The following is a 16,575-nucleotide window of genomic DNA, read 5'->3' as shown; positions in this document are numbered from 1 at the left end:
AACTACTCGTTAATCAATAAACTTAGAAGCTTAGAGTATGTAAGTTTCCTTGCATCGTGACAAAAAATTAACATGAAGAAATCTTCTTTAAGAACAAATAAAATCAACGAATAGGTATGAATGATAACAAAAATCATAGTTGCATTTGCTCATGGCAAAATCCAAAAAATAAAATAATTAGATTTGCAATTTAATTGACAGAATAATTTTGCTTGCAAAGAAATTAACGATGAAATAAATTTGTAAGAGCCAGGCACAAATCTAATAACCCTTACAGCTAGATACAGTAGACACATTATTATAACAAGAAGCCATTATGCCACATCCAAATAACTTCCAAATTTTCAAATTAATTTAACTTCATTTATAGAAAAGAATGCATGAAATAGCCAATTAGGATGCTCTACCATTTTTCTTAAAATTTTAAACTAATGGAGATGGGCTATCTCTGTATTTATATTTTTTCTTTGATCCTTCCTATATATGCAGGGACAAATTTTTTTTTTTTTTTCAATAAAATGAAGTTGTTGAATTTTATAGTTAAAAACCTCAAAGTACTTTTGACTGGCGTATTATATTAAACTATTATTATTTCTAAAAGTTTGAGCCAGTGACAAATAGATTATTTTGGCATTTATATTTTTTTCTCTAACCATAATGAAAGTGTTTGAGCTTGCGGAGCACAGATAAAGTTGATCATCTATAAACTAAAGTAATTTTTCAGTTTCCTTCTTGTTAGTTAGTTAGTTTGTTTGTTTTTTACTAGTTTTCCTGAATGTGAGTTGAATGGTCTGGTACAGCTTATTATTAGTAGGTATAAAATGTATATATATCTCTTTTTTATTATTATTAAGAAGTGTATGTATGCCCTTGAATAATAAGGAGAGAATGAATGTTATAAACAATATGGGTCAGTTTTGCTTTTGTGTGCTAGTCTGCTGCTGTTCCCCTGTTTTTTCTATATGCCATTTATTCCTTAATCAGGACTTAGTTTGAGGGCCTGCCCTGAAATGGTACGGAAAAAGGTGTGTACATATTTTATATATATATATATATATAAAACAGAAGCTTAAATCATCTTTGATTAAAAAAAAGAAAAGCTGAAATCAAATTGTGAGCATATTTATAAAAAAGAAACCGCGTAGAATAATGGCAGCACTTTTTATTTATCTTTAGATGAAAAAAGATAGGATCTTAAGCTTTGAAATCATGGTACTTTCAAGCAAAAGGCTCATGACACTTAAAATCCACCTAAAAACCACTCTGTCTATTTCTCCGAATATTGTTCGAGCATTAGAAAAAAAATTAAAATAATAACTAAAGAAAAAGTAGCTTTTACCACTTATAATTAGATATAGGAGTCTTTTTAGATGATGATGAGCGTGACATAGTATTTTCCACCTATGCACATTACATACTTTTTTCTTGTTGAAGTTGGGAATTTTGTACATTTTCATAATAAACCAAACTTGGTCACCAAGCATGAATGTTGTTGTTGTTTCTTTTTTTTCTTTTTTTTTTTTTTTTTGGGTTTAACTTGTAGCCAATATTTTTAACTGCTGCATTTATAATTTTTAGAACACCCGGTTGCTGAAAAATACTTTTCCAATATTGCGACAGTTCAACATATATATATAAATATATATATATACACAATATAAATGAAAGCTTATTAAACCACCTAAAAAATGAAATTAGAAATTAAAAAAATAAAATAAAACATGTTCTAAAAACACACAAATATTGGTGAGATTGTTTTTGACAATGAAACATTGGCAACCAGTATAAATCGTACAACGGAAGATTGTGGAGTCCAGAATTCATGTATATGAAGTAAAAGAGTGATGGTGAATCATCACTGCCTTAGCATCACTATTTTGGCGCCGCCCTTTCTTTGACAATTAGATCGTATGTAGTTAATCATGTTATCTTCTTCTCTGTATTGGAATTTTTTTTTATATATATAATAAATCCATAAGCTATAAAACGAAATTAAACTTCTTCTTTTTTTTTTATTTATTTTTTATATATTTGGTTTGGATCTTTGAAAAAATGCAATTATTAAAGTAAAGAGAGCGACACATGAGATAATATTCTAAGCTCGAATCGCATGTCAAGAAAAATAATGACATTTTGTCTTTAATTAAAGATCATTGATCAAATCGGCAAAAAAATTGTTAATTTCATATTCACAAACAATTTTTTTTCCTGTTTTCTTTTTGTTTTTTAATTTCTCCCACACAGCAAATTAAAGAAGTAAAAAAATTTTTTAAAAAAAAAAAAAAAAAAAAAAAAACTGAAGAAGGATACGTAAGATTCTAAACGAAGGAAAAAAGTATAAAAAATGAGAAGAACGGGTCCCGCAGCCGTAAAGTCTACAAAATCCAATCTGGAAGGCTGGTTGCAATGTGAATTGTGAACTTCAACAAACCCCTCCTTCAAATATTCTTGACTAAGCCTCTCACCTTCGGACCTCCGACCCTCCCTCCAGCTATCCTTTTTGCCCTTTTTATTTTTATTATTTTTTTCCCCCTCAAAAAAAAAAAAAAAAAAAAGGGTCCAAAAAAAAGAAAAAAAAAAGCAAAGCGTGTTCTTAAACCTGTGTGTCCCTATTTTTAAAGCTAAGCCAAGCTGTACATCTTTTCCCTCAAAACAACTACCTGACTTTTGCTAAGCACCACCACCAACTCACTATGCGCACATCGCTGCCCCTTCCCCTCCTCCTCCTCCTCCTCCTCCTTATTTTGCTCTTCCACACCTCGCTTTCTACTTCCACTACTACTGCCACCTCCAATAATGCCAACGCGACCCAGCAATTCCGAGAAGCTCCGCAGTTCTACAATTCACCGGATTGCCCTTCCATCTCCACCGCTGATGAAGAAGTGGACCCCGAAGAAGACGATAGCGACCACATCTGCTCCGATCAAGCCATCCACGTGGCAATGACTCTCGATACGCAGTACATCCGGGGTTCCATGGCAGCCATCCTCTCCGTCCTCCAGCACTCCTCTTGTCCCCAAAACATTCTCTTCCACTTCGTCGCCTCTGCCTCAGCCAACGCGTCCCTCCTACGCGCCACCATCTCCACCTCCTTCCCTTACCTCAAATTCCAAATCTACCCCTTCGATGATTCCTCAGTCTCCGGCCTCATCTCCACCTCCATTCGTTCCGCCTTGGACTGCCCGCTTAACTATGCTCGCAGCTATTTGGCCAACATCCTCCCGCTCTGCGTACGACGTGTCGTTTACCTGGATTCCGACCTCATTCTAGTCGATGACATTGCCAAACTCGCCGCCACTCCGCTCGGCGATAGCGCTGTTCTTGCCGCTCCCGAATACTGCAACGCCAATTTCACTTCGTATTTCACTCTCTCCTTTTGGTCCAACCCTTCTCTGTCCCTTACCTTCGCTAATCGGAAACCTTGCTATTTCAACACCGGAGTGATGGTGATCGATCTCGATCGATGGCGAGCCGGAGACTACACGGGCAAGATTGAGGAATGGATGGAGCTGCAGAAGAGAATGAGAATCTACGAGTTGGGTTCCCTACCTCCGTTCCTGTTGGTGTTTGCTGGGAATATAGCTTCGGTGGACCACAGGTGGAACCAACATGGTCTTGGCGGCGATAATTTCAGAGGACTTTGCAGGAATCTGCACCCTGGCCCCGTCAGTCTATTGCATTGGAGTGGGAAAGGTAAGCCATGGGCCAGACTCGATGCCAACAGGCCCTGTCCCTTGGACGCTCTCTGGGCTCCTTATGATCTCTTGCAAACTCCATTTGCTCTGGATTCTTGACGAATATTATTAAATGTGAAGGGGCAAAAGTACCCCCCCAAAAAAAAAAAAAAAAAAATTGTTAAGTTTTCCGGTCCTTTTGGCGCGTGGAAGTCGGAGGGACTAACAAACCGATGCCTCTATCTTTCGTTTTCGACAGTGTGATTTTGCTGAAGATGTGAAAGTGCGGCGTCGTCGACCGGTGGTGGATTGATCTTGTTGAGAACGGGGAAGGAAGCTATTATGGGTAATTTTTGTTTATAGTTTGTAATGTTCTTTGTAGAGATCATCATACAACACCTTGAACAGTGAAAATAACTCATACATAATAGTAACAATAATAATGATAAAATTTTAAAAAAATGGTGTAATCATGGAATAATAACCCAAAAATTAATCCAGTAAAGCAGTAAATGGATTAATTTGTTCATTAATTTCCATCAGATGATCCATGTAAGATATAATTGTACCAAATTCTGTATAGCAAAAAGAGCTGGTTTTGTTTTTGTTTTTTAATGGTTTAGTTCGTGAATATTGTTTAATTTCGATCAAATTAAATTAAGCATTATTATTATTATTATTATTATTTTTTGTATTTTGTTGGCTTGTTTATTTAGCAAATATAGAATTAGTAATTATTTTTACGGGCATGCAAAGCAAAGCAATCGAGAGCGTTAGGTTATCAATCCATTGCCATGAAAATGAAATTCAAAACTAGGAGGTTCAAATAATTGTTTATTAGACTCAAGATATTATGTAGTTTGGACTTTCCAATAAGTAACCATGTTCTAATTTATATTAATCATACCATACATTCAACCTCAATAAATTAATTAGAATGCTATATATATATACATATATATGTATGTATGTGTGCGTGTTTGGCGATTCAAATGACTATAGAAACAGTGGAAGTTGGATTAAACCTTCTTTTCTTAATTTAACTATTACCTAAAGTGAGACTGGTTTTATTTCTTTATATTATTATTCAAGTATGTATATAAATATATATTTATTTTTTTAAAATATATGTATATATATATATATATATATAGATAGATATTTGTTTTTCTACACAAGGTAGTGGCTTTAAGCGATTTGCGGCTGGAAAGGGAGTCTGCCAGCTGATTGGCCTAAAGGAAAAAGAAAAAATAGTCTTTGCGCTACCCATGGTGATTGTAATAGATACATAAACAAAACTTAATTCAAGTAACTTCAACTGTAATTTATAATTCCAATTTTCAAAAATAATAATTTATGTTATGAATTTTTTAATTTATTGCAAATTAATTTAATATCCAATTTGGCCAATAAAACGGTTTCGCTCATGTAATTTTTTTGTTCTTTTTCCTTTACAAACTTTACTACTTCAAAACAGAATAACTACCAATTTATCCGATCAAATTGGGATTAAACCAATCTACAGTAAATTGAAAAATTAACTGTCTAAATTATTATTCATGAAAAGTAAAAATTTAAATTGTAAAACTTTACAAATAAAAAATGTCAAAATGTAATTAAATCAAACTTAGTAGATAACAAATTATAAATATTAAAAAATTAGTACTCTATTTTCCTAAGGCTCTTGATATTATTTAGATTATTAATTAATTGAATAATATTCATTACTGTGTTGTTTTTTTTTTTTTTCTTCAGGCTAGTCAAAGTTCTATAATATTCTTATGAATATAATATATAGCCATTGATGTTTGAATGTTGACATAATTCTACTCAATGGTGCCAAAGAAAAGGACGTACTACTAGCGAAAGCGTAGGATTAAACCAAAGGTTATGAAATTCAAACACTGTCAATAGTTTTAGATGATAAAACAAAAAAAAATAAATAAATAAATAAATTCCATTATGCTACACTTGACCTCACCATGCATGCCGAGTGGAACAGATAACGGGTATAGGCCTTTTTCTCTTCCACCCACTATTCCCTTCTTGCGTAGCTACTTGTTGACAATTCTGTGTGCCTCTTGCTACAAATGTTAGGTTCCAATTACGTTACTTTTTGGTTCTCTTTCCTCTTCGTAATTAATTTCAACCACGCACGTATCATGCATGGTTATTTATTTATTTGTTTTTTACTCTATCAACTTTTTAATGAATGACCAACTTATTAATAATTCTATTCTTGCAGAGACACTCCAATAGTAATAGTTATTATTTTTTTTTTGGAAAATTATCTGGATCCCCACCTTTAATATGAAAGAAAGGGGAAGGAAAAAATAAAAAAAACAAAAAAAACTTATGGATAACTTTCACAGCTACTTATTCATTTTTTGTTTCCTATAGTTTAAGATTTCGTCAATCATTGGTTTCTTACTTTATATTGTTTTTTGGATGTATCCTTTATTTTTAGATTGTAAAAATAGATTAGGAAAGTTTAAGTTTAAATAAATCATGTATATATTAGTAACTATAATTGATCGTGGCTTCAACTATAAATTGGTTTTTGTAAATACATATATATATATATATATATATATATATATTGGTTGGGTCAAATTGAAGATTATTCAAATGTCAACCAATGTGATTATAATTTTATAACATGTGTCCTAAAAAAATTATTATTATTTGTATTCCTTATTGATAATACCATTGTTAAAGTAATATTATATAAATGTCTAATTTGGAGGTCAAAAGCGAAAATTCACAAAATAAAAATACGTTGTCGGTAGAATAAAGTAGGAAAGAGATCCATGGATGACAAACACGTTTCGGAGTGATTTTTTTATACAATTGTACGGCCAACGAACCCGGGTATGATGGTACGCATTTATGGTGGGGTCCAGTTCCGGTGCTAAAATTCAGCTTTTTTTTTGCTTTCTAAATTCTACGATAGCCGGCTGTGATCCGTATTGGGCAGCTGGATCCTCTAAACCTGATTAGAACCTTTTTGGCTTTATTAATTTTGGTCTTCAAATTCAGTTTTTGATTTGGACTGTGGGGTTTCTAGGGATCAAACTGCTGTGGATTGTTTCACGAAGCTTCACAAAACAGATCTTTCTTTCTTCAACAGTACTCATTCATTTGTCTAAGGAATTTGGGGAAAAAAAATTAAAAAAAATAGAATTTTAAAGTATATGTGCCAATTGATCGGCATATATAACAGAATTTTGGTCCAGAATTTTCAAATATTTTAGTGCATAAAATTGGCTACAATTAAAATCTATTCTTTTCCGTGTATGCCTGATGAATTATGCAACAAGATAATTCAGTGTTTGTATTCAAGCCTTCAGACAATTAAAAAAAAAAAAAAGGTTTAGTCATGTTAATTTGAAAGAGAATCATATATACAGAACAAATCAAATTGTATCTCTTATTATTATTATTATTAATTATTTTTTGGAAATTTTATATTTTTGACTTTTATAATAAATGTTTTTTTTGCTAATCTTCAATATTGTAATATTTTTTTATTATAATAAAATAATATTTCCAATACTAAGTCATATTATAATATTTACACCAAAAAAACCAAAAGCCTTGTTATAATATAATCTTAGACGATTAATTAGATGGATCGACCATGATTTTAATCTGATCAAGACGCGTTTGGTACGCCTTTTTTTTCTTTTTTTTTTTTTTCCCCCCCCCTTGTCTTCTTAAAAAAAAAAACAAAAAAGAAAAGAAAAGAAAAAGTGTTGTACGGGTTTGTACAATATTAGCCGTTTTAGTTACACAAACTAAAATGTATATATAGCAAAATTGTATTGTACAGGTAATGTTTCTATTATATAATCATTATGTTTCTAAAGCTCAAAAAAACTGGGCTTCCATTTTTAACCGTCCAATGCATTAGATCTTATTCTCTTATAAAGACAAAGAATCAGTGGTCAAAATCTTAATGTTATTGAGAGGAATCCGGATGGCTGTGTATATGGTTTATCTATGTAAATTAACCTTTCAGGCTTTAGCTTTCAAATTTAAAATCAACATCAGTCAGTCTTTCTCAGTTTTGAGACTTTCTTTGCTTTCTTCCTCAAAGAATCCACCAATCACATACCTTTAATATTTTCAATTTACAAATATATTAATTATTATGACGACCAAACAGTTTTGTTCTAGTGCTACATAAACTTATCCACTCTCTCTCTGTCTCTCTCTCTCACATACACACACACACACACACAATCTGATTATCATCCAGACCGTTTGCATACAGATGAAAAAATAAATAAATAAATAAATAAATCATTATTATTTTTTTCACATAGATAAATAAAAAAAAAAGAATTATCCTACATGTGTATATATATATATATATATATTATAAGTATGTGTAGAAAGAGAGGATTTTGTGAGGAAAGAGAGGATTTCAAGTTGATTTAAGCATTTTATGTCACATGATATGACATTTATCCAATGGCTATAATTAAATCCATTCATTTTACTTGAAAGGAAATAATTTTCTGAACTTCTAATAATAATCTTAAATGACATTAATTTCATTCTATATTATTTTAAATATTTTATTTTATTTTTTTAAGAAAAGAACCTTATTCATTGTTCCACTTAATTTTTTTAATAATTCAAAATCCTTAATAATTCAAAAACTTTATTTTTTTAAAACAAAAACACCGCAAAAATACTTTGATTTACAGTTTTTTGCTGCTCATTAGTTTAGAAATTTATCCACACACACACACACATATATATATATATATATGTATACAATTTAACCATATGTATAAAAATATTAATTTTGTATTTTGTATTTGTTTAGAAAATAATTATATTTAAAATTAATGGAGAGGTTTAAAGAAATAAGTCATAAATTTAGAAACTATATTATTTATTTCCTAAAACTATTCCAACTATTAATGATGATAGATTTTATTTTAAACTGTATAAAAATGATTTAAAAGAAAGATTTAGAGAAATTTTAAACATTTGAGGAAATTTGAAAAACTTTTATAAAAGTTAATTTTAAGATTTTAAATTCTTATATTTGTCTAAGAAAACAGCTTTAAATACTTTATTTGAGACTATGGAGTTCATAATCACCAAAAACATAAGATAAAATGATTTAGAATAAACAATTTGTGAAATTTTAAACATTTGAGAAAATTTTGAAAAATTATATAAGAGTTGATTTTAAGAGTTCAAATTAATTAAATTTTTTTAAGAAAACTATTTTTAATACTTTATATATTTGAAACCTTGGAATTCTTACTCTCCTAAAAAATGTATCAAAATGATCTAGACAAAGTTTTGGAAAAATTTTAAACATTTGAGGAAATTTAAAAAACCTTTATAAAAGTAAATTTTAAGATTCCAAATTCTTATATCTATTCAAGAAAACTAATTTGAATACTTTGTCTGAAATTATAGAAATCATAATAACCAGAAAAAGGGTAAAAATGATTTAGAATAAAGATTTGATAAAATTTTAAATATTTAGAAAAATTTTAAAAACCTATTTAAAAGTTAATTTCAAGAGTTCAAAAAATTATATTTGTTTAAAAAAACTATTTTAATAATTTATTTGAAACTTTGATATTCATAATTTCCACAAAAATGTATAAAATTTTATAACAGAAAGATTTGGAAAATTTTAAACATTTAAGAAAATTTAAAAACCTTTATACAAGGTAATTCTAAGATTCTAAATTCTTATATTTATTAAAGAAAATAACTTTGAATACTTTATTTGAAATTATGAAGTTCATCATTACAAAAAATAAAAAAAATAAATGAAAACGATTTAAAATAAAGATTTGATGAAATTTTAAACATTTGAAAATTTTCTATAAACTTATATAAAGATTTATATCAAAAGTTCAAATTATTATATTTGTTCAAGAAAACTATTTTCAATACTTTATTTGAAACTTTGGAATTTTTATCCTCAGATACGTAGATGTACATATGTGTGTGTGGAATCCAAAAAAATACAAATACAAAAAAAGAATGGAAAAAGAAAGAAGAAGATAGAAAACAGTACGATATTTTACATGTGTGGCTAGCGCTGGTCATAGCAATTTTTTAAAAGGATGTTACAGAATTAAGCGACAGCGACCGGTAAGGAAACTAAGAAAGAATTAGATTTTTTTTTTTTAATTAATTCATGTCGTTGAATAAATATATTTATATAAATATTTAATTTGTTAGGATGTAAATGTCTAGAAACTACAAATTCTCACCCTTACTCTTTGAGGAAACTGAAAATTAAAATGAAATAGTAGTAGGTATTGCTTAGAGTAGGAGAGACAGAAAAATAAATGAGGTAGTAGAAGAAAATGATTGAGTTGCCTGGCATATAAATATAAGAAATTTCAAAACCAAACGAACATTAATTATATAATCCTATAAAGCTATATTGTTCTTGTCCAATGAAATGATGAAGGCAATTAAGACCATTTTAATATTGAAAACTACATGTGTGCTTAATGGGGGATAACTAGAATTTTAAGCTTTCTAAATGTAATGTAAGATGAAGCATAACTTTCTGCCTATCAATTATGGAAGTGGTTGCAACCCTTCGTCTACTTAGAGATTGAAATTTAGACCCATTTTATATGTCGTCCATGATATATATATATATATATATATCTTGTTGCAATCTGATGCCAACATTTTGTTTGTTTTCAGTTTCTGTTGACTTCGATACTACGTCAGGAACAAAGGCACTCACCAAATTTGCGTACAATAGTATATCAAAATATTAAACACCAAAATTGATGGCTTATGTATATTTTTCTCTTCAAGACATTTCGCATGTACATTATCTTTAATTAGCTCTCTTCAGTTGACATTTTAAGTGAATTTAACTATGTCATTACTTGGAAAAGAAGAAATCATGATTTACATTGTGGAAATAGAGCAAACAGATTTATTCAGTCAAGGACCAGAGTATATATATATATATATATATATATTTCACTACAACTTTAACATATATTGGATTGATGACTCTTTCAACTATCCAACAAAGAAGCTATGAGGCATTGGACACATACTTAATCGGCAATATTAAAACAATGGCACTCCAACACCAAGGATTTTCACTAATAGCCAAGTCCGATATGTAATTGAGGGTAAAAAAAACACGGAAAAGAAATTATATATATGATTTTAAATGCCGTACGCGTGGCCCTTGCGCACAGATTAAGGGGGTTTCAATATCCGTCATGATGGGATATTCTCAAATTGCGAGACGAAATAGGTTTATAAAGGAAATGTGCATAACTTTCACATCATCAACGAGAGAAGGAAGGATATGTAACATAACTAGTGCAAGTCCCCTTTTCACGAATGCTTTACGAGCTGGTACAGCATATGAAATGCCAAGTGGGTGCAAGTCCTCTATGCTACATGATGATGATATGCAGCTGGAATTGGAATACTGAGTTTGATTCTGTGAATGAGTACTGCTTAATAAACAGCAACCTGGTATAATAATGGCACTACGAGCTTGCTAGCTACTCTCAAAATGGATATCTCTTATCTTTAATTTTTTTATGCATCCCACTTTTGCTCATTCTCAGGTCCCACGCACCACCACAGCCTTAAATCAAATTTAAGATATTTGGCACATGTAGATGTAGTGCTGCTTTTTCCTCTACAGCGAAAAATAATAATTAAAAAAAAGGAAGATAAACTAATTCAAAGCTGAGAATTTGGCATGATTGTTTTTGTGAATTTGCATTTGCTTGGAAAACCATTCTACATTTAATAACAAATCTAGAGGACTTGAAAATGCATAATTTCTTGGATATGATACTGATAGCGGTGTCATCGCCCGTTCATGTTACTAAAACTAAGCATTTGGGCTTCCAAGGTGGAGAGGCCTCAGGCCAGTTGCAAAACGGGCCAACCAAAACGTACGGATATTTGTGGGCTTACAGCTCTGTTTTAATACGAAGTTGTACCAGTTTTAGTTTATTATTATTATTATTATTGTTGTTATTATTAAGATTAATTATACTGTATATTTTTAAAGTTTATCTTAATTACAATCAAATATCTGATATATATAATAATTGTAAATCAATCTCTTCCGTTATTACATTGGCATTAAAGTTGTCATTTGACACAAATAAACCCTAGACCCGCCCAACAAAAAATAAAAATAAAAAAATCCAACACCTGCAACAATCTCCACCACTGCTCTTGGCTACTACAACTGCTACTTCATTTCCGACCATCAATCAAGAACCCATTTCAATTAGTCCCTCATTTCCATCTGATTCATGCTTCATAAACAACAAAATGAAGCACATCTCCTTGGCAAACACAATCATAGCAACGACAACTTCAAAAATCAAATTTTTAGGTTCTCTACATATAGTCCAAAATCAAAATGCAAATTGAATCGCATTTTCAGCTATTGAAAATTCGACTACCACCAATTTCAACCAAAGAATAACTAGATAAAAATGTTTATCGTATTTGTACCTCGAAAACATCAAAATAGAGGATGCTCATCTTGAAAGCCAAGCTCCAAGTAGCCAAAGCACTTGCCAAAGCTGATCTTGTTAGAGTTGGGCCTAGGCCCACAAGTGTGAATGATTTGGGTTTTCGGTTGTTGAGTTTTGTTATAATATTTTTTATTTAAATCAAATAATGTTTTTGATAATAGTGGGAGAAAGTTTTACAGGAGAATAACTCATTGGTGAGAGTTTGAAGGTTGCAAGTATTGCAATGTTCTTTTCAATTTTTATTTTTGGAAGGAAATACAGAAAAAAAAATAGAGGAAAAAAAAAAAGTGGTAAAGTAAAGGTACACAGAGAGTTTGAAGAGAAAAGTTTTAGAGGTGCTGAATCTGAAAGCTTTTGTAGCCGTTGTATCCTGAGAGACGTTCGCTACAAAACTCCTGCACCGGTGGGCGTAAAACGTCTTAAGTACACTGTGGTATCACACAGGCCTCGGTCAACCTTTCTAGAAAGCAGATCAATTTTAAGGACCTACAAGTTCTAAAATGCTTTATTTATTTTGTATTAAATTGTCCACATATATTTACATATATTCATATATGATATTTTCCCAACAATCTTAAGATGTTTTAATAATTTTTATATATGTAAATATAATGTGGAAATTTAAGTTGTTTATTATGTTATTGATTGCTGTGTATATTGCATTTTTATGCTTATATATATATATATATATTGATTAAATATTTCCATGTGTGTTTCACTGTTGAAACAAGAGAAAGAAAGAAAGAAAAAAAAATTTTTATTAAACCTGTGGGTATAAAAATTTATGGGTAATTATTAATTTTTTGTTTTTGATCAAAATTCTTTCCAAAATCGAATTGCCCATAAATTTCTAAACCTTTTGGTGTATTTTTGGCAATTTTTTGGCCACTGGAAGAGTGAAAAAGAGAAGGAAAATTGTTGCTGGGTCCTATGACCCGTTTACCAGAGAAACCGAGTCAAAACGACCCGGTTGAAGGTTGAAGAAGAAAAGAAATAGGGTTTGGGCTGTATTTGAAAGGCTGGGCCGGTTTTTTTTTTATTTTATTTTATTGGGTCAGGCCCAGTTCTAAAGCCTAGACCAGGTTAGAATAGGCTACTGTTCAACCCAGGACCAAGGCCCGATTGAGATCAAGGCCCAAGAGAACCGGCCCAATGGCAAATGGGCTTGCCACCTGTCGCACAGCAATGAGCCATGTGTCTCCCACGGTGGAACACGTGTCGACCTGATACAGGTGATACATGTCTCCTTCTCAGAAGGCCATGTGTCATGCTTTGGACAGTCCACGTATCGACCTGCTACAGGTGACACGTGTCTGTCTCTAGTAGTGACACGTGTCGTAGGTAGTGCCAATAGGATCACCACGTGGCATATCCACATCATCAAAGTGATGACGTGCGCGGTGCCACGTCGGCACAGTGATGATGTGGCAAGGTGCCAAGTCAGCAGGATGATGACGTGGCATGGTGCCACGTCGACCGTGTGATGACGTGGCATAGTGCCACATCAGCCCTGTGATGATGTGGCGGTTGCCACATCAGCAGTATGATGACATGGCAGGTTACCATGTCAGCCGTTGATGCCACATGGCTGACCTGCCACGTTAGCATAGTGACACGGCATGAACAGTACTGGTAAATAGTACCGTGAATCGTGATTGTGAATAGTATTTTTTGATGTATACTCTAATTTTTTGTGGTGTATTCAGAAACCCTAAAAATCACTTTTTTGTGTGTTTTCCTTATGGAAATTGCTTATAATTAGTTTGTTAATATAGAAAATAACAACTAATTGATTTCTGTTTTGTGATGTTACAGAAATGGCAAGTGAAGACAACAGGACTGTGCCCACTCAAACTTCTGGAATTCAGATGCCTCCTTCTGCTAGTCATGCAGAGAAACCTGAGAAATTTAATGGAGCAAACTTCAAAATGTGGCAGCAGAAGATGCTATTTTATTTGACCACCCTGGGACTTGCGCGGTGCTTGACTAAAGATGCGCCACCCAGTAATGAAGAGAGTGATAAAGAGACTCTCATGATGGTGGATGTATGGAATAATTCCGATTACTTATGTCGGAATTATATCTTGAATGGCCTGTCTGATGCCTTGTATGGTGTATACTGTGGCACGAAATCAGCTAAGGAGCTGTGGGAAACACTGGATCGAAAGTACAAGACCGAGAATGCGGGTTCAGGAAAGTTTATTACAAGCTGATTCTTGGACTACATGATGGTGGATGCAAAGCCAATAATGAATCAAGTACATGAGTTGCAAGTGCTGATTCAGGAAATGCTTGCTGAAGGGATGATAATGAATGAAGCATTGCAAGTGCCTTGTATGATTGAGAAACTACCTCCGAGTTGGAGTGACTTCAGGAATTATCTGAAGCATAAGAGAAAGGAGATAGATATGGATGCTCTTATTAGCAAGCTTCGCATAGAAAATGACAACAGGAAGTCTGATAAGAGAACTTCGAAGGCCGTGTTGAAGGCTAATGTTGTGGAGCATGGTCAGGGCTCCAAGAATAAGAAGCAAATTGTAAAAGCTTCTAAGCTGGGGCCAAAAGGAGGAATCTCCAAGAAGGCCAAATTTCAAGGCAGGTGCTTCAACTGTGACAAGATGGGTCACAAAGCTATTGAATGTAGGCTGCCAAAGAGAAAGAGGAACCAGGCACAAGTGATGGAGGACATCACTAAAGAGGTTGACGATATTGACCTAAGTGCTGTGAAATCTGAGGTGAACTTGGTGGGATCTAATCCTAGAGAGTGGTGGATAGATACTGGTGCGACCCGCCACATGTGTTCGGATAGGAGTATGTTCACTTCCTTCGAACCAAAGAAGAATGGGGAGAAGCTGTTTATGGGTAACTCCGCTACCTCAGAAATCCAAGATGAGGGCAAAGTAATCCTGAAGATGACCTCGGGGAAAGAGCTGACTCTGAATAATGTATTGTATGTTCCAGACATTCGCAAGAATCTGGTATCTGGATCGCTGCTGAGCAAACATGGTTTTCGCTTAGTGTTTGAGTCAGATAAGGTTATTTTGTCTAAATTTGGGATGTTTGTGGGAAAGGGCTATGTAGTCAATGGTTTATTTAAACTGAATGTAATGACTGTAAAGCTAGAAATGAATAAAGCTAGTAGTTCTTCTGTTTACTTACTTGAGTCTTCCATTTTATGGCATGGTAGACTAGGATATGTTAATTTTAATTCTCTGCAGAGAGTAATTAACTTAAATCATATTCCCACATTTGAAATTGATTCCAATCATAAGTGTGAAACTTGTGTGGAAGCAAAATTAACGAGGTAATCATATCAAACAATTGATAGAAATAACGAACCTTTGGATTTAATACATAGTGATATATGTGATTTAAAATTCGCACCGACTAGAGGTGGTAATAAGTATTTTATCACCTTTATTGATGATAGCACGAAATACTGCTATATATACTTGCTTAAAAGTAAGTATGAGGCTATAGAGAAATTTATTCTCTATAAAACAGAAGTTGAGAATCAACTCAACAGGAAAGTTAAAGTGATCAGAAGTGATCGTGGTGGAGAGTATATAACTCCTTTCGGAGAGTATTGTGCTTAACATGGCATAATATATGAAGTTACTCCACCATATTCGCCACAATCAAATGGTGTAGCTGAACGGAAAAATAGAAGCTTAAAAGAAATGATGAATGCACTGTTGATAAGTTCTGGAGTACCTCAGAACTTGTGGGTGGAAGCTATTTTGTCGGCAAATGACCTTTTAAATAAGGTTCCTCGGAAAGATAAGGTAAAGACACCCTATGAAGTATGGAAGGGAAGACAACCCCCTACAAATATTTACAAGTGTGGGGGTGTCTAGCTAAAGTAGTTGTACCTACACCTAAGAAGGTGAAGATAGGTCCTAAAACTGTTGATTGCATCTTCATAGGATATGCACAGAATAGTAGTGCATATCGGTTTCTCGTGTATAGGTCAGAAATTTTCGATATACACAAGAACACAATAATGGAATCAAGAAATGCATCATTTTTCGAATACATTTTTCCATATAAAGTGGAAGAAGGACCGAGTACATCTAAACGGACTTATGATACTATGGATGATGATAATCATGATAGTGATCAAGAACAAGAAACTGAGGTTGAGCTTAGACGTAGCAAGAGAGTAAGAACGGAAAATTCCTATGGTCCGGATTTTCTTACTTATATGCTAGAAAGTGAACTTCAAAGCTTCCAAGAGGCCATAAATTCTCCTGAAGGGAATTTATGGAAAGAAGCGGTTAAAAGTGAAATTGATTCCATCCTGCAGAATCACACTTGGGAGTTGGTAGATCTTCCTCTAGGTTGTAAACCTTTGGGTTACAAATGGA

General features: G+C 32.5%; 1 protein-coding gene across 1 annotated transcript; it reads left to right on the top strand.

Annotated features, from left to right (window-relative positions):
* The first annotated feature begins 2,400 nt into the window (after positions 1-2,400).
* On the top strand, positions 2,401-4,359 carry LOC107420199 (probable galacturonosyltransferase-like 1). Its single transcript, XM_016029097.3, has one exon. It carries the CDS (start codon positions 2,694-2,696, stop codon positions 3,792-3,794), a length of 1,101 nt encoding a protein of 366 aa, XP_015884583.3. The 5' UTR covers positions 2,401-2,693; the 3' UTR covers positions 3,795-4,359.
* The last annotated feature ends 12,216 nt before the right edge of the window (positions 4,360-16,575 follow it).

The sequence above is a fragment of the Ziziphus jujuba genome, chromosome 5 (assembly GCF_031755915.1).
Source record: "Ziziphus jujuba cultivar Dongzao chromosome 5, ASM3175591v1".
Taxonomy (NCBI): domain Eukaryota; kingdom Viridiplantae; phylum Streptophyta; class Magnoliopsida; order Rosales; family Rhamnaceae; genus Ziziphus; species Ziziphus jujuba.
This window is presented reverse-complemented; position numbering and strand designations above follow the sequence as displayed.

Excerpts from the sequence above, each read along its gene's own strand:
- LOC107420199 (XM_016029097.3), top strand. The coding sequence starts at position 2,694 with ATGCGCACATCGCTGCCCCTTCCCCTCCTCCTCCTCCTCCTCCTCCTT.